Source organism: Panthera uncia, assembly GCF_023721935.1.
Source record: "Panthera uncia isolate 11264 chromosome B3 unlocalized genomic scaffold, Puncia_PCG_1.0 HiC_scaffold_1, whole genome shotgun sequence".
In the NCBI taxonomy this organism is placed as follows: Eukaryota; Metazoa; Chordata; class Mammalia; order Carnivora; family Felidae; genus Panthera; species Panthera uncia.
Window position 1 is genome coordinate 57,849,924 of NW_026057582.1, and position 24,825 is coordinate 57,874,748.

The following is a 24,825-nucleotide window of genomic DNA, read 5'->3' on the forward strand; positions in this document are numbered from 1 at the left end:
TCTTCTTGTATCTTTGTAAGGAACCAATTACATGGTTCTCTGAAAATAAATTCCATATAATTTCACTTCTAAGGACAAAGCATTAATTGGAAACATCAAAAAATCAGACACCCCCCACCACCACCACCAAAAAAAAAAAAAAAAAAAAAAAAAATCCTTCAGTTTTAAAAATGAAGTCTTCCAGGGGTACCTGGGTGGCTCAGTCATTAAGTGGCTGACTTCGGTTCAGGTCATGACCTCGTGGTTCACAAGTTCAAGCCCCACATTGGGCTCTGTGCTGACAGCCCAGATCCTGGAGTCTGCTTCAGATTCTGTGTCTCCCCCTCTCTCTCAAAAACAAATAAAACATTAAAAAAAAAAAAAAAATCTTCCAATTTAGAAGTGCATATCACTAGTTACAAAATTTAAAATGGAATTCTTGGGGTGCCTGGGTGGCTTAGTCAGTTAAGTATCTGACTCTGATCTTGATCTTGCAGTTTGTGAGTTTGAGCCCGCATGGGGCTCCACGCTGACCACCTGGAACCTGCTTTGGATTCTGTGGTCGCCCTCTCTCTCTGTCCCTCCCTTCTCTGTCTCTCTCTCAAAAATAAGCGTTAAAAAAAAGAATTTAAAATAGAATTGTGTGTGTGTGTGTGTGTGTATATATATATATATATATATACACATTAAAATTTAAGATAATTAAAAATTGAAATTCCAAAGATCTTTTTTTCTCTCCATGCATTACAGCCCCATTACCACTTTCAACAACTGAGCTTAAAGCCAAAATTAATTCCTGAAAAGCATCATGACAAGTGTTCAAGTTTTCCAGGTAAAAATGAGTGAAAATTTTTACAAAGGATCTTAATACATACAATTATTTTACATTCATCTAATAAGGATTTTAAGAACCAGGTTACATTTACGGTCATCCCTTTTAAATTTTTACCAACATTTTCCTTATCATGTTATACAGGATAAAATTTATACTGCATCCCAGAAATTATTAAAATCCCCGGATGAAGTTACTCGGTGGAAACTAGCCCAGGAACGCAGGTAGCTAGCTCTGCAGTTTCAAAAGTTCTACTCACTTACTGTTTCATAATTATTCCAAGAAGGGATTTTTTTAGAGTACTTGAATATGTCCTCTTATATTTTTACAGTGCTGGAAATACTTATTGACATTTTCACCATCACCATTTACTTGTCAAGGGAAGAAATAATATTCAGTCAAGTCTAATACTAGTCGATGTTATGAACTCAAAGGCCATTTGCAATTAAAGTGCTCTCTTGTGTAAAAGCATCAAAAAGTTAATACAAGTACTAGTCTTAAGCAGTCACACAAGTCTAAGCCACATTTATTTGCACATGTATAGTAATGGCAACAGATACTCCAAATTCATACAAATTGATAAAACAACAAAGTTAATCACTTGGTACACTTGTGTGTTATCTTGCTTACAGATTCAAGTGTAGATGAACTTCCTTCATTCTGTAAACTTTCATACAATACTTAAACAAAAACTCTTGAAAACACATATTGGCATGTTTCAGTTAGAGCCAACACAAAAGTTAAGACAAGACCACAAACTCAAAAACCAAGTTTAGAGTATACTTTTCTACCTCCCTCCCCTACAAAGTGATTATTTTCTTCAATAGATGTATATGCTATATCACACAAGTAGCCATGGAGACAAAAGAATGATGCTCCCATAATCATGAAGAAAATGCCAACCAAATTATACTGTTTTAAGTTATCTACCAAATATATGATTTATATATGAGAAACAGGGGGAAATGCTTAGATTAAAATAACAAGGGAGATTAGAAAAAAATAGTAAATGACTTCGAGAACTATGTTCCCCCTGAAAACTGCAAAGATCTGACTTTGACAACTCAAAATAATCATCTAAGGCAAGTAAAAGTGAAGAAACCTTCAAAGACATTCTAATCACGTTCAGTATCTAGTGATAAAAGCTGAAAATGATATCAAGAGGGTATTTATTATACAAGTGTCAACGAGGACATCCCAAAACTAATGAAAGAAATGCACATTTATTTCTACAAAAGCAAAGTATGGTACAGAATTAGAAGGGAACAGACTTAAAGATTTACCTATTAAAATATACAGATTCTTACTGAAGAGTATAGGATTATTTAAAAAAGATGACAAGGGATGTTAATCTTTTTTTATTATTATTATTTTTACATATTTTGGAACCTCACATAATTTTGATAAATAACTCTTACAAAATTATGCAAAAAGTACAAGAATGTCTGGTAAACAAACAGTCTGTATTTTCCAAAAAGATTTTTTACAACATGCAATTCTTAAGGCAGCATCCTCCTTACAAGGAAAGGTAATCCTTTTACTCATCAAGAAATCTTCTGCTGCAAAGAATAGGCTAAGAAAGCCTGGCTTCTTCCATTAACGCCTTTTGTCTTTCCTGTCTGATTTTCGGTCTCTTTCACTTCTTGAAGATCTTTTGCCTGATCGACTACTCTCTGATATAGACCTCTTTCTGTCGGACCGAGAATTCTTATCCTTTGATCCTTTTGTATCTCTACTACTACCACCTTTCGAAGATTTGTGACTTCTTTCTAGTCCTGATGTATCCCTTCGCTTCCGATCCACGCTCCTTCTGTGCTTTCTATCTCTATTATGTCCCCGGCCCCTACTCCGACTTCTACTCTCACTACTACTAGTAGTGCTGCTGCTACTGTCTCTGCTGCTGCTGCCGCTGGTGCTGGAGCTGCTACTGGAACTACTTCGACTGCTACTGCTGCCACTGCTGGAACTGCTTCCACTGCTGCTACTGGTTGAGCTGCTACTGGAACTACTACTGCTACTGCTGCGACTTCTACTCTTGCTGGTTTTATTTCTAGCTCGACCTCTACTTCTGCTCCTAGTTTTGGTTTTGCTCTTGCTCTCTGGATGTACTGTTAAGACTGACTCTACCATCACCTCAGTGAGTTTTACAGATTCCACAGGAAACTCCTTCCTTTCAGGTAGTAAATGCCCTTGCTCCTGAATAACCTGAATTGGTGGCTGTAAAACAGCTAATGGCAAAGTCTCAGGATGAGAAAGAGGCTGAGGTTGGAGTACTGCTTGGGATTGGGGCTGGGACTGGGACTGGGGCTGGGGCTGGGGCTGGGGCTGGGACTGGGGCTGGGGCTGGGGCTGGGGCTGGGGCTGGGGCTGGGGCTGGGGCTGGGGTTGGGGCTGGGGCTCAGGCTGAAGCTGAGGCTCAGGCTGGGGCTGAGGCTGAGGCAGGGGCTGGAGGTGAGCTACAGGCTCAGGCTGAGGCTCAGATTCTTTCTCTTCTTTCTCCTCAGGCTCATTTTCCATTTCTAGAGCACACGCATTCTCTTTCATGGGAGAAAGAGATTTACATTCTTTATCTGGCTCAACTTCAAATTCCATTTCTGGCTCCAGTTCTTTGCTAGTTTCATTTTCTGAAGGTTCTACACTTTCAACTTGATTGATTTCCATTACCTCCTGCTCAGTAATTACATTTTTGACACTCTCAACCATCTCTAGCACATCCATAACTTCGTCAGGTTGACTATCCTGCTGCTTCTCACTTTCCCTTATCTCAGTTTCCTCCTCCATCTTGACCTCCATTTCCTGTTTTTGTTCCTCCTCCTCCTGTTCTTTCTCTGCATCACTATGAACTATACCTATTTCCTTTTCCTCTTCCTCTCCTGCTTCCTCTATTTCTACATCATTGTGCTGATTACCTGTCTCCTCCAACTCTTCCTCTCGCTGAGCCACCTTACCCTCTTCTTGTTCCGCCTTCTGTTCTTCATTACGCACCACCTGATGCTCTTTTTCCTTCATTGATTGTCTTCTAGGCCTAGCCTCCATTTTATTTATTTGTTCTGCAAATTCGATGCGTCTACCTTCAAATAAAGCTGAAGGGTAAAAACATACATGTATAAATAATTAAAAATCCTCAAACTCACAATTTGACATTTAGTCACAAATTGTCATCAAGCTTTATCTAAATGTCTTTTTGTAAAGAGATAATGACACAAGACTGATTAGAGCAAGTAATTACAAATTGACATAAAATGACACAAGCAAAGATCCCCCCAAAAACCTATTATCAGTAGGCAACTACACCACATTATCCAACTGATGGAAAAACAAAACAATTTTTTGCCATTTTACTTCATGCTGGATGAGAAATTTTGTTTGAAATACAATCATTTTTATGCTATCATATCATGCATTAATTTTTCTGATCCCAGAAAAACACTAATCATCTAATCACCATCTCAGTAGTGTCTATCCTTCCATGTGTGCTCTATGGATTACATCAATGTTCACTTTTGTCTTGCTTCATTAGCATTTATATCTGGCTAAAAAGAAATCCTCTCATTCAGACACCTAAGAAATCTATGTACATACTGCCTAAAACATGGTAAGTTTCAGGTTAAACTCCATCATAAATCAAACACTCCTGTTTCAAACCCATTACGATCTCACAGAATCTTAAAAAAAAAAAAAAACACTACTGATACACAATTACAGGAAACATGTATACGTTGAGTGTATCACCTTATTCGTTAAGAAAATTTCACTGTATCTCTACATGTACACTTACCATTCATTTTTCTCTGTGACTCTTCTATTAATTTTTGGGTAGCTGGACACATTCTTCCAGGAATATAGAACAAATGGGGCTTTGTCTTAGTTCTTATATATTTAATTATCTTGGCATTATGCTCATTCCATTCCTCTTGCTAAAGAAAAGGTAAAAGGTCAGGTTTTTGTAAACATGAAGGATTACCAATCTTAGAATTCCAATTCCGAACTACTACTCACCAGCTGCGCAAGCTCAACCTTCTGTTCTAAAAGCCGCAGTTCTGTCTGTTTAGCACGCCTCTCTTCAAACAGTTCTCTCCTCTCATTTTCAACTTGTTTTCTTTCTTCTTCTGCCTGCACTTCAAGTTTTTGTTCAATTTCCTGGCGCCTCTTTTGCTGAAAATAAGCGATTATCTTTAACAACTTATTACATACCGTGATTATATGAAACATTACTATTTTACTAAGTTATCTGTATAGGTTTCATATTTGCAATTCAGGATACCAGCTAAATCAAACTTAGTACTTAGAGCATTTGAAGCTAATCCCAATTTCTCTTTCATGAAAGACAGACTGAAGCCTTTCCATTTAAAAATTGAAATACCATGGACATTAGCCATACTATCAATAACTGTTCCATTTAACTTAACTTTTAGATAAGGTTCTTTCATAATTAACCTAAAAAAGAACACTGTCTTTGTAAGTTATCTTTAGTTATTCTTTCTCCTGAATCAAAGAATGTGACAGAAGGGACATCCTATTTTCGAACATGATGCTTTGAAGCCTTTTATATTCTCTAGGGAAGTTAACATATAAAAGCTATAATAGAACTTTATTAATCTATAACTGTACTGTTATCTCCCTTTCCACCACAGTTCTCCCTTGAGAATAACTTGGGTGTTCAACACCAAGGACACAGTTTTGTAGGTTTAATAAAACAAAAACTTCTACCAAGATTGCATAGTTAAACAAACTGTGGACAGCAGGGAATGTTTAGGCTTTTACTTCCAGAGTGCTATGTGAAATTAGTGAACTACAATGCTGATTGAGTTCCACTCCCTTGTTTGAAAGAAAGTACTTTGGGGCCTAAAGAATGACAAGTCTTCTCCAAGACCACAAAATAAGACTGTTGTAGAGCTGGGATCAGAACCCAATTCTCCTGAGTCACAGACCAAGGCTCTTGGCTCTATAAAGAGAAGTTCATTCTGTTACTTCACAGGACCTCAAAAAGAGACCAGCTAAAAATATAACAAATTCAGAACATTTTATAAGTTTTTTTCTCAGCTTCATTTTAGGCTTACAATTCAGTCTCAAGAGCATTTCCACTCTTTTCAAAACATGTAATAAACTACTTTGATAACTTAAAGGAAGCAAAGGAAAATTGTAAATACCCTTTCAGTAGCAACAGTGGATTCTTGTTTAAATTTCTGAAGAGTGCCCATCAACAAGCCAAATATTCGTCGGTTCCTAAAGAACAGAAAGAAAAATTCAATTTCAGTAGGTTCCACTTTTAAGCTCACCATTTCTTAAAAGAAACATACTACAGGCACTTGAACAATTTTTAAAGATAAATTTTCCTAAAATTGCATTATTTGACAGGAATTTTCTCACACATAAAAAACTAAAGATACCTTTGCTTTCCCTTTTCATCCATATTTTGATCCTGGATAAGGTCTCTACGTGTGCGTTCTTTGGAGGTAGCTACAACTGAAGACTGCAAAGCTGGCTGCAGGAGAAAACAAATCTCAGTAATTTAACAAGCATATTCAAGGGTGGCACTCCAAAACATACTAAGATGGTATAGAAAGTTCTTTTGATCTCAGTTACCTTTTTAACATCATCATCCTCTGGGTCGCTTTCTTGGCGTGATTCTCTTCTTGTCCGACGCTCCCCGCCCAGCCTAACATAGAAGAATTTTAAAGGCCAAATTTTAAAATTTGATTTAAGTGCATACCAAGGTCAAGTGATTATTTTTATTATGACTTATTTCTAGAAGTCTCATTTTATCAGTCTCCATCCCATTCTACTCTATCCTCTGGTAGTAAAAGGATAAAATGTGTCACCAATGCTTAATGCAAATATTGATATCCTGTGTTTCTCAAGTGGTTAAGTTTTTATAGTACAAAGCAAAAAAGTGGCACAAACTATTTTCTCAATCTTATTCTTCTCATGATCTTTATTTTGGTAAAATGTCTGTTATTGTTAGTGAAGAACTGAGTTCTGAGGGACATCAGCTTAGTTCAGTCAAACGTAAAGGGAACAGAATCAAGGGAAGTGGTATACTGCTCAACTCTAACAATAGAACAGTATTTATTAAATACTTAAACTTACATGCTACCTCAGAAAAGAGCATACAAGAATGTCTTCGGAACCTTTCCTCCAACGTACCTAGTGACTGCCCCTTCAAGGTCTCTCTGTTTGGCTGGGGGTCCTCCTCCACTATCTGAGAATCCACGCCTGCAATTAAAAATGTGCAACAGAAAACACTTGAAATTTAAGATAAATGATATTTCCCTTTAGCAAGACAATCTGAGTTTAAAAAAAAACCCTTCTAATTATAGCAACCACAAACAAGCATTCACTCCAAGATGCTTTTTAGCACTATTTTAAAAACCACAAAAATAAACCAAGTTTACACAAAGCTGGTAGTTAATGTATTCTTCAGTCTCTAGTTTTACATATAAATGAAGTTCCAAGACAAGTACACGGAAAACTACAGCTGATCACAGCTTTAAACAAAACACAAACATTTCTAACATTGACCCTACCACGAATCTTTAGACCAACACTTAATTTAGTATTAAGTCTGTACAATCTTAGCATGTAAATTACGTCCTAAGAAAATCTTACCTCAGCAATAAACTACCACGTCCTCTACCTCCACCAGGACCAGAAAGGGCCAGCAATCTGGCTTGGATAGGCCTAAAAGATATTTACAAACCAGTAAGAAAACCATGTAGACTTATTTGATGTTACTCCACATGCCACGGATGCGGTACATCAGAGAAAAATGACCAGAAAGGTTCAAATAACACGGTTTCAAATACACGTGCTTGAAACCAGACAGGAAATACTATTTTAACTCCCTTGTTTTTTACAAAACCAGCATCACAGGAATTATATTTACCTCATTGCCACTACCCACTAATAAGCTTGGATCAGGCCCGAATTTCGCCAACTCCAAGGAAGCTGCACGTGGGCAAAAGCCTGCGGGGGAGAGGCGGCGGCCCGCGTCCCAGGAGGGTCTCTGGACCAGCACCAGGCCGGGTAGCCGCCGGATGGGGAAGGGGCTTTGTGCTGCAGTTCCCGGCCTGCAGGGCCGAGGGCGGGAATCGGCAGCCCGGGCCTTCCAACACGGCAGGAAGCCATCCGGCATGGCTAGGACCCACTTTCCTTCCTCGCGCACCTGAGCCCCGAAACTTACGTCGAGGACCTGGGAGACTCCTCACCTCGTCCAGGACGGGGTTCTACCGCCGTCCCGGGAACAGGCCTCGATGTTCTAGTCTTCTCAAGGCTGGCCGCCCTTCCCGCCCCCAATTCACCCCAGCTTGCTAGCTATCTCTCGGACCCGGCATTTCTCATCCACCTCTTACCTCACGTCATTCGGATCCCGTCCGGTGAGCTTGCGAATATTCTCATCCACGTTCTTTAGGCTCTCTTTGGCCTTTTCTAGCTGCTCCTGCAAAGTTCTCACCGCGACCGCCATCTTCTCTCTGCAGCAGGCTTCCAGACTGCTCTACAGGCCGCGCCTGGCTGTGTCGCGCTGCGAGACGCGAGAGGACTGACAGCAGGGCCCAGCCAATGACTATAGGCGTTGTTTTTCGGCCTCAACCACTCAGCGTCCGGAAGGGGGAGAAGCTGACGGCCTCTGTGGCTCGGGGCCAATGAAAAGTCTTCTAGGTGGTTGCCTCCCTCCCCAATTAGAAGCGGGTGGTGGGGCCCCGCTTCTAGCGCAGAGCAGGGGCGCGTTTGAGAGTTCCTGGGTCCTCGAAGACGCCGGCTCACAGACCTGCTCTTGTGGCGCGGCGCGCAGAGTTTTCCAGCCCTTTTAACCTGTGATATGACGTGCTCTGTATCGTTTTAACCACCTAATCACATCAGTGAGATGGAGGCGAGTCTATTTAACCCTCTCTCCAGTAAATGATCAGATTAGGAAAGGGTGCGGCCATTCTGTTGGTGCGCATGCCCAGAGAGGAGTTGGAGGGGTGGCGCAGTCCTCCCTTCATTGGATTAAACCAAAATGAGGGAAGCAAAAAATGAACATGAAAAATCATTAATCGTAATAGCTAACAATTATTTTGTTCGATACTAAATGAAACGTTTTACATAACTTGTCCCTCACAAACCAAAAGCTTGAATAAGCTGTCTGTTATTACTGATAAGGAAATTGAATCAGTAGATACTGTAACTATCTCTAGGTCACGCCAGCTGAGAATCAGTGTCTGATCAGACCCTCTGCAAGGGTATACTAGATGAAAATACCGACGAAAAGACTGCAGGTATCCTCTACACCCGGCCTATACAACTGGTTTAAGATGGGGTCTGGAGTAGCGGCCCTATTGTTAGTTGTGTGTGTACGACAGTGTCTTCTAGCTCGTGGTTCTGCTCCGTGTACAGAGCCAACATGAGAACTGTTTTGTTCCCGAAATACATTTACAAATTACAGCTCAGAAAACATTTCCCCAAGAAACAGTGTTATAAATTACCTTGGTTCTCATCGTCTATTAGCCGGGCATCAACCTTGCACCAAGCATTAGACAACACTATTTAACTCTAGTTACCATTTTAATTCGTCTCTTTAAAAGCTCCTATTGAGCATCACCAGTAATCCAGGCTCTGAAGATAAAACCTAGAACAAGATCGCTGTGGTTCCTGCTTCTGTGGAGTTTGTAGGCTCTTCAAGGAGCAAAAATCATTCATGTAACTCATTCACTCATTCAGTAAGTATTTGCTGAGCACTTACTATGTGCCAGGCACTTTTCTAGGTACTTGCATAGTGTGCAAAAAGATCTTTGTCTTCAAGGAGCTTGGAGACAGACAATAAACATAAGTAAATTACAAAACATGTTAGAAATGGACAAGTGCTATAGGAAAAAAAAGTAAAACTGGATAAATGGGATAAGGGTTGATAAATAAGAAATTAATTATGATTGTAAACATACTTAGTATCCAATGATCCTTACTACAAGGCTGTGTAATAGATTGAACATGAAGCATAAGATTGTGGTAATAGTAGATCCTAACCACCAAATGTAACAATGTTTACATGGGAAAATGCTTTTATTTTATTTTTTTAATATTTTTTGGGAGAGTGCAAGCGGGGAAGGGACAGAGTGGAGGGGGGAGAGTATCTGGAGCAAGCTCTATACTGACAGCAGAGAGCCCAATGTGGGGCTCAAACTCAAGAGCCCTGAGAGATTGTGACTTGAGCTGAAGTCAGATGCTCAACTGACTGAGCCACCCAGGTGCCCCCATGAGAAAATGCTTTTAGAGGCAACCAAAAACATAGGATCTGTTCCTACTTCCATAGGACCTAATATTAGGATTCTGGACAATTCAACAATTGATGGTGGTGATGAAGGGAGAATGCAATCAGGACATAAGGGACCTGATTTCATATATGGAAATATTAGTGCTGGAAAAAGTAAGATTATGGTTGCAAAATAATCTTCGAAATTCACTACTATTGTTAAATAACAAAAACTAAACAATAATTTTTAAAGATCTAATTAGCTTTATTAATTGATTCATGAATTGGGCAGCATCCCATCTGGCAAGCAGAGGGGGAGCTCCAAAAGGCTACAAAAAGAGAAAGATTTTTAGAGGTAGGACAAGGAAGTCATAAACAAAAAAAGGATTATTTGAGGTGAGGTCACCTTCCTTTGGGGACAAAAGGGCTTATAAAGTGGCTTACTACATCTATCTTTGGGGGTTAGAGAGGGCCTCTGTGACAGATTACCTTATTGGTGCTGGCCAGAAATATTCGTAACTAACCAGTTAAGACTACATTTCTGGTGGAGGTAAGCTCCAGTTTGGTGAGGGGCCTAACATAAATGACTCCATTTTGGGCCTGTGGTTTTCTTTCGAACAGTGTTTTCAAAGGCTTAGGTGGAATTTTTATGTGATGCTCTAAAAACTGATCCAGGGGCACCTGGGTCGCTCAGTCAGTTAGGCTTCTGACTTGATCTCAGCTCAGGTCTTGATCTCAGGGTCCTGAGTTCAAGCCCTGTGCTGGGCTTTGGACTGGGCATAAAGACTACTTAAAAAAAAAAAAAAGAAAGAAAGAAAGAAAAAAGCTGCCATAATTCTAATTATGGAACATGATCTTAAATATCTGTGGAAGAATATGGAGAATTGAGAGGTTATTGTTAACAACTTGAGAAAACTCAGTATGTTAATTTGGGGGAAACATTAATTGGGGGAAAAAATATTCCTTGTGAATTACTAAGAAACAATCACAAGCTAAGCAACACTTTTAAGCCAGAATTTGCCAAAATTTAAGAGGTGCAGATGATCTAGCTATGTATTTGCATCTGTGTAGTAGTTAAATCGCACATCTGCCGTAGATTCTTATGAACTGCTTCTCACAGTGAAGTTGCTTTTTTTTTCTTCTTCCTCCTTTTCTTCTTTTTTTAATTTTTATTTCTTTTGAGAGAGAGACAGAGAGCATAAGCTGAGGAGGGACAGGAGAGAGACACAGAATCAGAAGCAGGCTCCTGGCTCTGAGCTGTCCGGTACAAAGTCTGGAACCACAAGATCATGACCTGAGCTGAAGTCCCACTAGCCAACTGAGCCACCCAGGTGCCCCTGTATTTTGTTTCAAGTACGTCCTGTTCTTTGCTTACTTCATCCCGTTTGACCCTTATACCCCACTCCCAGTAAACTTCCTTGTGGCCATAATGACTCTAAATCTTTTTGCATACCCAGGCTTAATCCACAATGGGTCGGGCTAATTTCTCAATATATCTAAACTTTGTAGCCTGAAAAAATGATTTATTCACTTTTTTTTTTTTTTTTACAACTTTTCTCCCTATTGAACATGTGGCAAAAATAAAAGCTTTTGATGAAGCTAATTCTTGTCAGTTCTAACACATAGCTAGGTAACACACGGACGGCAGCGGGAGCTCCTTTTGATTTATTTTATGCTGCTCCCCTCTCCCCCGCCTCCGATATCGTCTGGAGGAGGAACCTTTACCCTATGGGGACGCGAGGAGTTCAGCACGGAAAAGGAACTCTGTGATCATAGAGCTGGCGGAATGTCGGGGTAGAGGGGACCGGAAGTTGATTTTCGCCCCCCGCCCAGGGGCCGGATAGGGTCTCCGCTGACTCCGTTTGGTTCCGGCTGCTGTCAGATTCCGTCGTTGGGCCTGAGGGCTTGTTGGCCCTGGGGTGGGCTCGCCCCGGTACCGGCCTCACTCTTGTAGCAGCCTTGGGGAAACGGAGCGAATTCCTGGTCTCCTAGCAACCAGGGACCGGCTGTGGACTGAAGGAGCTGCGGCGCCACAGTGCAAATCGCTCAGGCGCTAGCCGGAACCCTTGAGCCCGGCCAAAACGGGAGCCTAAACTCTGCGCTTGGAAGAATAAGCAGGAAATGGCGGACGAGGCGTTGTTTTTGCTTCTACATAACGAGATGGTTTCTGGAGTGTACAAGTCTGCGGAGCAGGGGGAGGTGGTGAGTTCTCCCACAGGCCCTGGAGGTCCTTTCGCGGTGACACTTCTTGTTTCTTCTCAGTTCTTTCCTTCAATCCCTGTTCTATCGCCACCCAAAACCTCCCGAAGTGTAGACAAACTGGTCCACCTCCAAGTATCCTAAGACTAGAACCTGTGAGCTGTCTTCAGTCTTTAATCCTCTTCTCTTTCGTATTTTCTGTTTGACACTTTTTTTGGGTCCAGGCCCACATCTGATTCCTGCAGGTCACAAAATTTCTTACTTTTAGCCTTGTTGCTGCCATGATTTATGGCAGGGTTCATTGCAACGCTGATTTTGGCACCCCTACTTAATTCTGTCACTTCCAGCACTACCACTGGACATACTTGAGAATCAACCCCTATCCCCTCTCTGTAATCCTCAGTATTCACCGTTCTTGAAGACAGAAGGCTAATGAGATTTAAGATTAAAGGAAAGTTTGCAGGCGTTACTATAATTAGGAAACAAATTTAATTTTAAAAAATGTTATCTAGTGCCCTTATGTGTCAGAGGTGGTTTTGTGTGTTGGGAGTATAGTAATGAACGAAACAGTGACTTCATTTTCCTGGAGGTTACCTCTAATATGTAGGAATCCTCATTCATTCACTGATTCATTCAGAAAATATTTATCAGGTGTATTGTGAGCCTGACACTGTGCTAGATAAGATCATAGTTACTGGGGAATAGGGGTTCAATGAATAATTAATGTATTGGGTAGTAATTAGGAATAGAATCATGGAGTTGTAATGATTATTAAAAATGAGATATTCCTAAGTCATGCTCAAGTCAGAAGCTCTTTGTATAATGCTGTTGATAAAGATGGGTGGAAAGTGGGCAAAAGTAAAGACACAGATGTATGAAAGAGTGTGGTGTATTTATGCTTAAATATTTCACTGTGATTAAATTGAATGATTGGAGAGTAAGAAGTGTTAAAAGCTGAAGCTGGAAAGAGTCCTGTATGATTAAAGAATTTGACCTTCTCCGTGGAGAATTGTTAAAGAGGGGAATGACATGGTCCATTTGCATTTTAGGAAGATAATCCCGTGTTTAGGTTAGAGAGAGAGGATCTTTGTAGTGAGAAGAGTTGTTAATTCAGGGGTCCAGGCAGGAGATGATGAAGATCTGAATTAAGACAGAAGAAGAGAGAATGGTTTGTAAAATAAGAGGTAGAATCTCAAGGACTCAGTTAAGTATAGGAGTGAAAGCTCAGCGTGGAGCCTGCTTGGGATTTTCTCTGTCTCCCTCTGCTCCTCTCCTCGTGCATTCTCTCTTTCTCAAAAAATGAAATAAAATAAGTATATAAATAAGTAAATAAGTAAAATAACATTAAAACAAAATCTTGGGTCATGAGTTCAAGCCCTGTGGATCTGTGCTGAGCATGAAGCTAAATACATAATAAATAAATAAATAAATAAATAAATAAGCAAGCAAGCAAGCAAATAAACAAACTAAAAATAAATGAATAAATAAGCAAATACACAAACTACTTTAAAAATAAATGAATAAACTAATAATACATTTCTTTTCCTATTGCACTTTGTTTACAGTAAGGAATTGAAAGTACATATAAGCCAAAAGGATTTCTAAAAGTTACGTAGCAGAGGTGCCTGGCTAGCTCAGTCCATACAGTATGTGATTCCTAATCTCAAGGTCCTGAGTTCAAACTTGGGCTTGGAGCCTGGTAAAAAAAAAAAAAAAAAAAAAAAAAAAATTAGGTGGCTGTGAAGACTAGAATCCATGTTGGAATCTAGGTGTATGATGGTTCATTGTGTTAGTGTCTCTACTTTGAGTGTATTTCAGATTTTTCATAATAAATGTAAAAGAAAGACACGTAATCCTGACATTAAGCTGTAGTTTTTATGTACCTTTTCAGAGATGAAGTCATTAAATTCTGAAGTGAAATAAAGGGGGGTGCCTGACTGGCTCAGTTGGTGGAGCACGTGGCTTTTGATCTCCGGGTCGGGGGTTTGAGCCCCACATTAGGTGTAGAGATTGCTTAAATAAATAAAATAAATAAACTTTGAAGTGAAATAAAGAACCAGTAGTTTTTACCCTTCAAATCAATGATTTTCAAACCATGCTTGGAGAGGAATTAAATTTTTAAAAATGGCGTAATTGGACATTTACCAATTTATGGAGAATAGATTTTTTAAAAGGTTAATAGAGAATAAAATATTCTCAAGTTTAATTTTCTTTAAAAATTTGGTACCCACTAGTGAGCATTCACAGATGCCAAAGTGAATGAACAAGTAGCAAAATCAGGAGGTATTTACTAGGGCATAATTCAAAAGCTTATGTGATCATAGTATTTGGGAATGTCTACATAAACATAGTTCCTGCTAATCAGCATACTCTTGGGTGATTCTACAAAAAACATATTGTTCCACAAAACTTATGGGTTACTTATTCTACCTGAGCATGCTTGTTTGTTCTCACCTGAACATGTTTTGAAATGAGTTGGAGAATAACAGAAAAACGAATGACTGATAGTATATTTGTGTGCAGAGCATTATGACAGCATAGGACCCAAAGGAGTGTCAAGGAAGGCTTTTGGGAGAATGTGATACCTGAACTGAATTTAAAGGATGTATAGTCTGTGGAATAGCATGTGCTAAGGCGTGGATACGCATGGAACTCTGGAGTTGCTGCAGAAATTTCAGAGTGGAAGAAGGAGAGATGTTTGTGGATATATGGCTGTTAGTAAATCTGGTTAACTAACCAGGATCATTTAAGGAAAGGCACATAATGCCATGCTAAGGAGTTGAACTTTATTTTGAAGAAAGAGGAGAGGGTGTTAAAAGGTTCAGTAGAGAAATAACCTGATTTGTTTTTTAGAAAGTCTATATCAGAAATATAGGAGGTAAATCAAAGGAAGAAAAAACTAGAAACAAAGAGGTAATTTGGAAGGCACTAACTGGAAACCAGTAGGGAAAAGAGAAGGGCTAACTTAAATAGTAAGGATAGAGAGAGATGGATTTTGAAAGCATGTAGATAATAGGCTTCGTAGGACTGCAGTGCATGTGGAAGGTTGGGAATAAAGAGGTAAAGTAAATGGCAGTTTTCTGGTTGGGGTAACTAGATGAATAGTGGTTCTTTTAATGAAGTTAAGGAATTTTAGAGGCAGCACAGGAGGAGGACATTAAAATAATATCATTTTGAATATGCCTTATTTGAGGAAATTGTGGGAACTGTAGATGGCTCTGTCCCATGAAGTCTGTACTATAAAAGTACAGATTTAGTTGTCACAACCTCATTAGTAGAATACATGGTTCCTTAAAAAAAAGTTGAGCAAATAATGAGGCCTATGGAAGTTTCCACTTCCACTAAGAAGTGGAAAAACAGGCTCCATTATATAAATATCCATGCCATCTTGGAGCTGTATTCTAGCAGAGGGTGGGGATAGAGGGACATGGACAATGTGAAATTAGTAAAGTATATAGTATGTTAAATGATGAAAGAAGTTCTTTGGAGACAAATTAAGCAGAGAAACGGGATAGGGCATCAGTTATCACCTACATGGGGCTGGAACTCACAACCCTGAGATCAAGAGTCATATGCTCTACCCACTGAGCCAGCCAGGCACCCTACTTTTAGAGGGCTTTTTAAAACACAGATTACACTGGGTTTCAGAATTTGCAGCTTTTGATGCTAATGTTGCTGGTCTTGGGGCACGCTTTGAGAATCATCAGAATAGAGAATTTCCGAAGGGGAATAATTTAGTTTTAAAGAAGATAGTAAAAAAGAGCCTCACTGATGTGGGTGGGTGGGAGGATGGGTGAAATGGATAAGGATGATTAAGAATATACTTATTGTGGTGAGCACTGAGTAATCTATTAGAATTGTTGAATGATTATATTGTACACCTGAAAAAGCGGGGTGGGGCGGGGGGGTGGGGATGGACCTCATGAGATGGTGACATGTGAGTGAAGACTTGAAGCTAGGGAATTGGTCATGTGGATATCTGGAAGAAGAGTTGCCCATGCAGGAACCCTGAGGTGGGAGCATGCCTGGCATATTCAAGGACAGTAAGAACAGTGTAGCTAGAGCCCATGTGAGTGAAGAAAAGTAGAAAGTTGAGACCTGAGGGGTAGAGAAATCTGGATTGTAGAGAACTTTGTAAATGATCCAGAGGATTTTGAGAGTCTTCAGCATAGCGGTAGTATTTACAGTCTGAAGACTGGATGAGATTGTCAAAGAAAAAACAAAGCAATTGCATGATTTCTGACATAGGATGGTGGGATCATCAACTAAGACACATTGAGGACTGGAAAACTTGGATGACTCCTAAGAGACATTTTGAAGCCAGGAACAATAGAATTTAATGACCGCCCAAAGGGAGTGACTGGTGGAAAGGTGATACTTTGACTTCATTTCTATAACTGAGGAGAGAAGAATAGTTGAAAATGGAAAAAAAATGTGTAGAGGGAGTAATTAGGCAGAGGCTTTGGCGTTTCTGAGAAGTAGTAACAGTTCCCTGTTTACCTTATTGCCTTATGAAATGATTAGTACTAAGAAAATTGAAATATAACTTATAATTCACTTTTTCTTAGAATATTTTAGTAAAAAAAGTATAAGTACTTTTATATTTTTAGTCAGCATCTTAAAACAATTTTTGAATACTGATATTTTGGTATTCTAAAAATATTCAAAACAATTATTTTTTAAAATAGGAAAATGGACGCTGTATTACTAAGCTGGAAAACATGGGGTTTCGAGTGGGACAAGGATTGATAGAAAGGTGAGCAGTATGGATTTGAAAATTTTCTTCCAGGTAGGTTATAAACAAAGATGATCCATTTCAAAAGATTGCATAAAATTTGAAGTACTTTAATTTTAATTTCTAAATTGTATTTATCCTGTGTTCTTTAACTCACAGATTGAAATTTCTCTTTAGTTCTGATGCCATTTTAACTCGGTTAAAACTTTTAATATCAGAAGAAAATATATATTTGTATTTTAGACTTTTTTCCTAAAAACTTTGGTGTACTGTCTAAAATCTTGTTGCATTTTTGGGGTGCCTGGGTGGCTCAGTTGGTTGAGTGTCCAACTCTTGATTTTGGCTCAGGTCATGATCTCACAGTTTGTGGGTTCAAGACCCATGTTGGTGCTAGGCTGACAGCGTTGGGTGCGGGACTGATATCTTGGAGCCTGCTTGGGATTCTCTGCCTCCCTCTCTCTCTGCCCCTTCCTTGCTTGCGCTCTCAAAAATAAATAAGCATTTTTTAAAAGCTTATTAAAATAAATAATAAAATTTTGCTGCCTTTTTTACTTAAGGTCTAGTAGGTTCTTTAACCTAAATGGATTGTTGTTTAAATGCAAGGGATGGAAATTCTTTAGAGTCTATGTTAATGTATGTACTAATTTTTCAATTTATAGATCCAGTCTTAAGGTCTTATTCCTTTCTCATTATTTGAATAGCTGCACTCTGGTTATATTTTATATAACAATACCGTGATTATGCTCAGCTTTTTTTTTTTTTTTAATGTGCTAGAATTAATTTTACTTAAAATTGCAGCTTGCTATTAGACTAATTTCCATACTGTAATTGCATAACAGAATGTAAATTGAGATGAGATCTCCTTTGCTTGGTGCTTATCACTTTGTGACCATCAATAAATGTTCAGTGCTGTTCTGGCATTTCAAAATTAGTGAATAATGTGACCCTCCTGCTTTCTTTGGAGGAAAAATACTGATTACTTTTAGTTGATCTTTTTAGGTTTACAAAAGATACTGCCAGGTTCAAGGATGAATTAGATATCATGAAGTTCATTTGTAAAGATTTTTGGACTACAGTCTTCAAGAAACAAATCGACAATCTAAGGACAAATCATCAGGTATTTAGACAAATTAAGGCCTATTTTTTAAAGTCCTTTGACTTAATATAAATGTCCTATTTTAGTTATTATATAAAACTTAAAATAATTTCTAGTCAACTTTGAAATGTTTCTCTTACATGTTATTAATACATCATGATTTTTTTTTCTCTAATAGGATACAGTGTATAAGAACAAATAGATAGTTATCAGTAATGATAGCTGTTTCTTTTCCCCAAATAAAAACGTTATCTTAAGTTTTAAAAAGTAGCAGAATGTCAGAATGATAAAGGTTTTAGGATTTGGTTCCTTAGTTATCATTACTTAATGGTGATTATATGTAGAACCACAAATATATCATGTTTGTCTTTAGAGTAATTTCTGATGTCTAATTTATAGAGCATATTTAAGTAACTCTTGCATTATTTGTTGCATTGTTGGTCATTTTTCTATTAAAATAATTTGTTAAATAAAATTTAATAGATTGGGGCACCTGGGTGGTTCAGTCGGTTAAGCTCCGACTTTAGTTTGGGTCATGATCTCACAGTTTGTGAGTTCGAGCCCCACATCAGGCTCTGTGCTGACATCTCAGAGCCTGGAGTCTGCTTCAGATTCTGTGTGTCTCTCTCCCTCTGCCTCTCCCTCCCTCCTTCTCTCTCTCTTTCTCTCTATATATATGTCCCTCCCCGACTCACACTCTGTCTCTCTCAAAAATAAACATTAAAAAAAATTTTAAGAAAAAAATATAATAGATAAAATTTAATAGATTGCGTGGAAAATTATGCATTTAAATAGATTTATAAAACTCAAGGAAATATTTTAGAGTGGATTTGGCATTTTGATTAAATATTAGAAAATGAAAATAATGTATCTAGTAGTTACCAGTACGTTTCATTTTTTTATATAACAATATTAGTGTTACCTTGTAAGTATTGAAATGCTAATGAGAGGAATTGAATTTGGTTGTTGGCTTTCTAGATATGAGCTAATAATATATAACTTAATTCCACCTGGACATGTATTTCTGATTCCTTTGAGTTCTTTAAGGGTAGGAACTATCTTTTGCATCTTTGTATCCATAGTATCTTAAATCTTTCAATAAATATTAGCTTTATAAAGTTCTCAACAATTCTTCAGCCTACACACTGCAAAACTCTTTCATTTAAAGAAATTTGACCAATGGAAAGGAGAGTTTTAATGACTTAAAAAACTCTTAATTGTTGTGAGGAGAAAATTTTTAAGGACTACAGCATACATTGACTCTGGATGTTTTTTCTGTTTTTGAAACAGGGCATCTATGTACTTCAGGACAACAAATTTCGTCTGCTTACTCAGATGTCTGCAGGAAAACAGTATTTAGAACATGCATCTAAGGTATTTAATGGAATAGAAGATTGGGATTTTCATAGGGAAGAGTACGATGTCAACCACAACAGAGTTTTGAATTTAAAATAGGTTTTAAAGTTGTTTTTTTTTTTTGTTTAAGTGCTTTTCTGTGAAATAGGAGACAGGTGTTCATCGTACTAAAATAATCTGTGTTAACCAATAGCTGAGTAGGCTTATGATGACTAATGAAACACTATAACAAAATGCCATTGAAATGTAGATGAATGTTAGGTTCTTGAATTTAGCATAGGTGTATCAGAAAAGATAGTCAAACTCATAAAACTGGTATTAACTGTGCAAAACTACTCACCTGAGTTTATATTTATAATATCCTTTAGCTAATTAAAAATTTTTTGAGGGGCGCCTGGGTGGCTCAGTTTGGTTAAGCATCTGACTCTTGATTTTGGCTCAGGTCATGATCTCGCAGTTCATGAGATTGAGCCCTGCATCGGGCTTCGTGCTGTCAGTGTGGAGCTAGCTTAGGATTCTCTCTCTCCCGCTCTCTCTGCCCTCCCCTGCTCGCACCTGCATGTGCACTCTCTCTCTCTCAAAATAAATAAATAAACTTAAAACAAAAATTTTTCCCTGTTATTAACGTGTTTCTAAGAATACGTTTTTTGTGTTAAGTATATCTGTGTTTCTGTGTTTTGTCTAGTTTTTGTTTGTTTGTTTGTTTTTTTAATTTTTTTTTTCAACGTTTTTTATTTATTTTTGGGACAGAGAGAGACAGAGCATGAACGGGGGAGGGGCAGAGAGAGAGGGAGACACAGAATCGGAAACAGGCTCCAGGCTCCGAGCCATCAGCCCAGAGCCTGACGCGGGGCTCGAACTCACGGACCGCGAGATCGTGACCTGGCTGAAGTCGGACGCTTAACTGACTGCGCCACCCAGGCGCCCCTAGTTTTTGTTTTTAAATCTCAGGTAGGAATCAATAAGTAGATCAGCAGATATATTAAAGCTGACAAGTTTAATGTAAGGGTTCTTTTGAGATGATTAAAATATCTGGGGCAGGGGCGCCTGGGTGGCGCAGTCGGTTAAGCGTCCGACTTCAGCCAGGTCACGATCTCGCGGTCCGTGAGTTCGAGCCCCGCGTCAGGCTCTGGGCTGATGGCTCGGAGCCTGGAGCCTGTTTCCGATTCTGTGTCTCCCTCTCTCTCTGCCCCTCCCCCGTTCATGCTCTGTCTCTCTCTGTCCCAAAAATAAATAAAAAACGTTGAAAAAAAAAAAAATTAAAAAAAAAAAAAAATATCTGGGGCAGTATGAGCTATTATTTATCTGTAAACATTTATCTGTACATAAATTATCTAACAAAAGCATTATAGTTATAGTGGAAAGAGCATGGAATTGGAACCAAATAAATCTAAATTTTAAACTATGCAATTTACAGTTTTGTGACATTGGATAAGTTATATAACCCCTTTGGACCTTAATTCCCACATTAATAAAGTTGGTTATAATAGTACCTATATTATTAACAATCTCTAAAGTCCCTTCCAGGTCAAAATTTCATGACTCCAGATTTAATTACTGATCAGTACCCATTTATGTAATTATAACATTATCTATATTATTCATAGATATATTGTGTTATTGGCTGTCATACAGTACAAACATGTGCATAATCAAAAATTCCTTGGATAATTTATTTTTTGGTTCCTGTTCTTATCTGGCTTTCTGTGCTGTAGCTCAGCCCCATTCCCTTTTTTTTGTTTCCATATGACAGGGTTTCCCACGTTGGTACTGTTGAGATTCTGAATGGGATAATTCTTTGTTATAGCAGATTGGCTGTAAGTCTTGAACAAATCAAGATTCTTGGTTGTAGAAAGCAGACACCAACTCTGATTGAATAGGGGAAAAAAACATACAGAATTGATGAGAAAGCTCAGAAAACAGGCAAGAACTGTGGAAGGTTAGGGCAGCCAGAAAGACAGCCCAAGTCACTCCTCAGGCAGGGTCTAGTTAGAGTCCTTTGCACTAACAGACACCAGCCACGTTTGCTGCCTCTAGAACTAATTATAACCTGTTTCCAGGTTGTTTTTTCACTCATTCTAGATTCAGAGTCTGTGACTGGAGCACCCAAGTCACGTGTCCATGGTTTAGTTGCCAGGAAGCTGGGAACTTGTTTTAACAATCATAATTTTCAATAATTTAAAAAATTCTTCCACTACCTTTTTTTAAACAGCAATGACTTATTAATAGGAAGGCTTGACTCAGTGTCGTATTTATCAATAGCATTGCTTTCTTAGTAAATCCTTAATATTCTTTACATTTTTCTTCCTTTCAGTATTTGGCATTTACCTGTGGCTTAATCAGAGGTGGCTTATCAAACTTGGGGATAAAAAGTATTGTAACGGCTGAAGTGTCTTCAATGCCTGCCTGTAAGTTGAATTCACATTTCTTAAAAATGTGATTATTTTTAGTGATTATTTTTCAAGTCTGGTGGTTTTTGTTTGTTTGTTTTTGTTAACTTAGAGTTAACTTAGAGGAAATTTAAAATGCTAAAACCATTTTGTTTTACTTTTACCAATTTTAACATTTAATGTAGTAACATGTAGCATCCCTATATTCATATTCAAAGATTTTAAAATTTATAATGGTAATGATTTAAGAAAGTAGGCTAAAGTAGTCCAAATTTATAAGACAGCTTAAGTGATGATTCTTAACTTTTAAAGGAAAAATTTCTGCATTATTCTTTTAAGATAGCAAATTGCCCTATAGTATTGAAAATGTCTTTTTAAAAAAGTTTTCTAGGGGCACCTGGGTGGCTCAGTCGGTTAAGCGTCCGACTTCGGCTCAGGTCATGATCTCGTGATTCGTGAGTTCAAGCCCCACATTGGGCTCTCTGCTGTCAGCGTGGGTCCTCTGTCCCTGTCTCTCTGCCCCTCCCCCGCTCATGCTCTCTCTCTTTCTCTCTCTCTATCTCAAAAATAAACACTGAAGTTTTCCAGAGTACATCTATTATATATAAAGCTATATAAAGCCAACTAGTCTTTTATTGCTAAACTCCTTTCCAAAGATATTTTCACCAGAGCTACCAACCAAGAATAAAATTGACTTGAGCATCATTGTATTTCCTTTTTATTCACAATGATAATTAGCAGTGAAATACCCAAAAGGTAGGAATCACAAAGAGGAGAAGCAGACACCTATCTATTCACAAAACAAATAATCACCTCATAAAAATGAAATTTGCTTTGTTGAGTATTGTGAAAAGTGTGAAAAGTTGTTTGACATAGCAGGTTTCTCCATTGAAACTACTTTCTAATAGAACAGAAAATTGATGTTTAAGCTTGTTTTCTTTGTACCTAAGTCAAGGAATGATTTTTCATTTTTCTTTTTTTAGGTAAATTTCAGGTGATGATACAGAAGCTCTAAAACATACTGAAATGCAAGGCAAGGCTTCAACAGTGTAAAGAGATAAATTATTCGTGTATAAAGTATTTCAAGTAGCAATGATTTAATTACATTGTTGGACATTTGTATTGATATAAGCTATTTGCTAATTTATGTAATGAAAGATGCACTCTTAACCAGGAGTAAGATTGTATTTTATTAATTTAACACAGACCAAGTTAAAGCAGATAAAGACACATTCTACCATAACATAGATTTTACTAAAACTATTCAGAATGAAAACCTGATTTCAAACAACTAAACCCCAAGATTTAGAACCCTTATTTTAAACATTCATATTTGCTCAGACTGGTATGTATTTAACCACAGATAGAAAAGCAAAACTCAGGGTTTGATAAATTAGCATTAAGAAAAGTATGCATCAGGGGTGCTTGGTTGGCTCAGTTGGTTAAGTGTCTGACTTTGGCTCAGGTCATGATCTCGTGGTTCATGAGTTTAAGCCCTGCGTTGGGCTCTGTGCTCACAGCTCGGAGCCTGGAGCCTGCTTCAGCTTCTGTGTCTCCCTCTCTCTCTGCCCCTCCCCCACTAGCACATGCGCACATGCTCTCTTTCTCTCTCTCAAAAATATAAATAAAACATTATGAACTTTTTTTTAATTTAAAAAAGTATGTATTAGTCAGAATCATTTCTGTAAAAATGAGCAAATTTCAGTTTTGCTTTATGAATTTATTTTAGTTATTTAAGAAAAGCAAACAGTACACTAAACATTTTTTATTTTATTATAATTTATTTCTATTAAGAATTTTTATGCCTATGAAAATTTTATATACATTGTGTATTATGTGTGTGATACATATATATACTATATCTAACCGCCTAAATTGCAAAAAAGTTCATTTTACTTTAACAGAATTTAGTCCTTAATTTTACTTTAATAGAATTCAGTCCTTGAGAACTCCATTAATGTAATTAAAGTGTAATATAGATTAGTTTAAATGTGAATTCAGTGACTCCAGGGCCAAAGACTATTAGGCATTTTAGGAAGGAATTTTATACTTAACTCCTGTTACAGTTTTGACTTTCACCTTTTTTCCCCATGTGTGGAAGGACTGGTGAAGGTTCTAACATCCTTATTTTTATTCCCTAATTACTATTTCCCAAGAGCAGAGGGGTGGATAATTGGCTTAGTCACACCAACATTCATTGAACAATGTCTATTCAGTGGGTTGGGTCAGTGCTCATTAGTGTGTCTATCATCTCCTCTTCCATCTGATAACCGAGAGAAGACAAGCGTGAAGATGAAAGTCATCACATTGAGGATAGCACGATGCATCAATAGGAAGCACCTTTATTGTGCTTCTGAATTAACCAATCCTGGAACTGCTTTACCTTTGGACTTTTTGTTACATGGGATAATAAATTCCTTATATTGCTCAATCCATTTTTGGTTCTGTATTTTGTTACTTGTAGTCAAAAAGAAGTCTCTTCTAGCTGAGGCAAGGAGAGTTAGGTTATACAAAAAACAATATAGGAGAATTGAATTTCTTTTTCTCTCAGGAAGGGAGGGAAGAGAAGAACTTAAAGGTTTACATGTAAAATGATAAAACCATAAAGTACTAAAGAAGATATTAGTTTTATCATCTTGTAGTAGAGAAGGACTTTTTAAAAAATGTACAGTGTTATAAAGGAAAATAGTAAAAAAATTAACCTCTTCAAATGCTGTTAGGAAAATTGGATATCCACATGCAAGAAAATGAAATTGAATCCTTACTTTATACCATACATAAAAATTTACTCAAAGTGGATTATAGACTGATACTTAGGACCTGAAACCAAAAAACTCGTAGAACAGAGGAAAAGCTTCATAATGTTGGTCTTGGCAATATTTTCTTGGATTTGACACCAAAAACAAGCAACAAAAGCAAAAACAGACAAATGGCACTACATCAAATTTAATAGCTGCTATACGTAAAGGAAACAGAGTGAAAAGGTAGCCTACCGAATGGGGAAAGTAT

General features: G+C 37.9%; 2 protein-coding genes across 4 annotated transcripts; one reads left to right on the forward strand and one right to left on the reverse strand.

Moving 5' to 3' along the window:
• Window positions 1–1,319: 1,319 nt before the first annotated feature.
• PNN (pinin, desmosome associated protein) lies at window positions 1,320–8,349 on the reverse strand. Its single transcript, XM_049611590.1, has 9 exons — window positions 8,164–8,349; window positions 7,421–7,492; window positions 6,959–7,027; window positions 6,398–6,470; window positions 6,202–6,296; window positions 5,962–6,037; window positions 4,811–4,966; window positions 4,590–4,728; window positions 1,320–3,894 (listed from the first exon to the last, which is right to left on the reverse strand). Exons 1-9 carry the CDS (start codon window positions 8,274–8,276, stop codon window positions 2,408–2,410), a joined length of 2,280 nt encoding a protein of 759 aa, XP_049467547.1. The 5' UTR covers window positions 8,277–8,349; the 3' UTR covers window positions 1,320–2,407.
• Window positions 8,350–11,836: 3,487 nt separating this feature from the next.
• Window positions 11,837–24,251, forward strand: TRAPPC6B (trafficking protein particle complex subunit 6B). Of its 3 annotated transcripts, XR_007453436.1 has the most exons (7): window positions 11,837–12,242; window positions 16,928–16,995; window positions 17,974–18,091; window positions 19,361–19,444; window positions 21,741–21,834; window positions 22,200–22,271; window positions 22,800–24,251. XR_007453436.1 is itself a non-coding variant. In XM_049611598.1 (6 exons), exons 1-6 carry the CDS (start codon window positions 12,162–12,164, stop codon window positions 22,205–22,207), a joined length of 453 nt encoding a protein of 150 aa, XP_049467555.1. In that variant the 5' UTR covers window positions 11,838–12,161; the 3' UTR covers window positions 22,208–22,793. The 3 variants fall into 3 exon arrangements, 2 of the variants coding, with proteins under 2 accessions (XP_049467555.1, XP_049467554.1); XM_049611598.1 differs by lacking the exon at window positions 22,800–24,251 and having other exon boundaries at window positions 11,838–12,242; window positions 22,200–22,793; XM_049611597.1 differs by lacking the exon at window positions 22,200–22,271 and having other exon boundaries at window positions 11,849–12,242.
• The last annotated feature ends 574 nt before the right edge of the window (window positions 24,252–24,825 follow it).

Excerpts from the sequence above, each read along its gene's own strand:
- PNN (XM_049611590.1), bottom strand. The coding sequence starts at position 8,276 with ATGGCGGTCGCGGTGAGAACTTTGCAGGAGCAGCTAGAAAAGGCCAAA. Across the intron at positions 7,493-8,163 it reads CGGGATCCGAATGACGTGAG|GCCTATCCAAGCCAGATTGC; the intron begins GTAAGAGGTGGA and ends AATATCTTTTAG. Across the intron at positions 7,028-7,420 it reads CGTGGTAGTTTATTGCTGAG|GCGTGGATTCTCAGATAGTG; the intron begins GTAAGATTTTCT and ends TTTTAATTGCAG.
- TRAPPC6B (XM_049611597.1), top strand. The coding sequence starts at position 12,162 with ATGGCGGACGAGGCGTTGTTTTTGCTTCTACATAACGAGATGGTTTCT. Across the intron at positions 16,996-17,973 it reads GGACAAGGATTGATAGAAAG|GTTTACAAAAGATACTGCCA; the intron begins GTGAGCAGTATG and ends TGATCTTTTTAG. Across the intron at positions 18,092-19,360 it reads ATCTAAGGACAAATCATCAG|GGCATCTATGTACTTCAGGA; the intron begins GTATTTAGACAA and ends TTTTTGAAACAG.